The sequence below is a fragment of the Alosa pseudoharengus genome, unplaced genomic scaffold (assembly GCF_046254945.1).
Source record: "Alosa pseudoharengus isolate Yale_2024_CS ecotype anadromous, Long Island Sound unplaced genomic scaffold, YU_APseudo_1.1 YU_APseudo_1.1_scf_13, whole genome shotgun sequence".
Classification (NCBI taxonomy): domain Eukaryota; kingdom Metazoa; phylum Chordata; class Actinopteri; order Clupeiformes; family Clupeidae; genus Alosa; species Alosa pseudoharengus.
The window spans coordinates 37,891,580-37,893,260 of record NW_027468598.1 but is presented as its reverse complement, the minus strand read 5'-3'; the positions used below and the strand labels follow the sequence as shown (position 1 = coordinate 37,893,260).

The 1,681-nt window shown below is 44.2% G+C and overlaps 1 protein-coding gene across 1 annotated transcript in view; it reads right to left on the bottom strand.

Moving 5' to 3' along the window:
• Nucleotides 1–1,111, bottom strand: part of cep57 (centrosomal protein 57) — a 21,519-nt gene extending 20,408 nt beyond the window's left edge. The window contains exon 1 of the mRNA XM_076283001.1: nt 975–1,111. Within this exon, the coding sequence (XP_076139116.1) occupies nt 975–1,019 (45 nt within the window). The 5' untranslated portion in view covers nt 1,020–1,111. The remainder of the gene's footprint in view (nt 1–974) is intronic.
• Between the last annotated feature and the right edge of the window lie 570 nt (nt 1,112–1,681).

The following is a 1,681-nucleotide window of genomic DNA, read 5'->3' as shown; positions in this document are numbered from 1 at the left end:
GATAGATGGGTGGAGGACAACTACACAACATCAACTTCCAGGATCACAATGACAACTTCCTGTTGTAATTACAATTCCCTTTGCTCCTAATCAAATACACAGACACACCCTACATATACACCTCTGAAAATGAGTGTGAGTGTGTGAGTATACGTGTAAGGCGGGGGGGGGACCAGTAGCATTACTCAGATTAATGGTCTACCTGTAGCTCAAACACCACTCACACACACTCACACACACACACACACACACACACACACACACACACACAGATCACCAAGTCAACTCTCCGTGGGTACTGGGTGGAGGGGCTCTGACACCAACACCACACACACACACTTCACTGTTCAGCTTCACTGTTAAAGCATCTTTTCCCAATGGCGCTATTGTTGGTCTTTACAACAAGAAGTTACATTAATGTGCATAGCCCTCTGGGGAACTTGTGAAGGGTCCGATGGTGACAGATGTCGGCTTTCCCAGAACAGCGAGTAGCTTCTAGAGTCGAACAGCATCACTGAGTAAACCAAACTATGATACGTTTGTAGTAAGTTAACGGTAGTAACGGTAAAGGTATGCCCACTGTTCCTTATTGCCTTGTAGCGTTAGCCCAAAAACGTTAATACCCGTACGCAGCGGTCTTCAGGATAAAGATACGTTCTCGCACTAACGTTACCGAGATGATGTCGAGCGACTGCTGCTAGTAGTACTACACACACATCTTAAAATATGATCCATTCTGGTCATCAGTACTGGTAATCTAAGCCATTTTGCTTTGTCAACAAGTTACCATCTTAGACCTAGCTAATGTTACAATAGTTAGCTAACGTTACAGCTTGTTAGTTAACTCACTTCGATAATTATCAGAAATAACGTAGGCTAACGTTACTGTATTTAGCCGGGTAAGGGTAAAATTACTAGCGAAACCTTAGGCTACATTTGCATCTCTCCATTCATGTAACTGTGATGTAACTAACCTTATCACGTCCCGTGGTGGATGATGTTTTACAAGAAGTTTCCATGAACGCAGAGGTTTATCCTAAACCCAATTAGAGTTTACTTCATGATCAAACAACAGAGAACAGAAGCTCCACTACTACTACTACAAGCAGGAAACAAAATACAACCGCGTAAACTAAAGCGGCGTCGTGGACGCGATGACGTAGAAAACGGAAAGGGGTAGGGTCTGGGGGGACGCTATGACATTTTAGCAGATAGGACGTTTTGGTCCAAAGTGACTGCCTACACCAGTGTTTTTCAACCACTGTGCCGGGGCACACTAGTGTGCCGCAGAAAATTACCCAAATGTCACTCACTGGTCCAGAAAAGCAACTGTTGCATCAAAGAATTTATAACCACATGCTCTCAATGATTGTATGATTGCACTATTTGTGGTATGCAGGCATTGTACAACGGGGGGCCCATATCCAGTATTCACAGAATCATCACATATCCAGTTTATAACAACAATTAAATTAGATATAGTCACCTACAAATGAAACAGAGGGTGCTTGTTTTATTGAGCAGGTCTTGCATAGAAGCCATAATAAGGCCATATTTAAGCAATATAGCATGAGTGAGAGTGGGGTTGGTCATGGATATTCCCACGGGTGTTGTTCGGCCGCAGCCACGAGGCCGGAGGCCGAGTGGCGCAGGCAACAACAGCCGTGGGAATATCCATGAC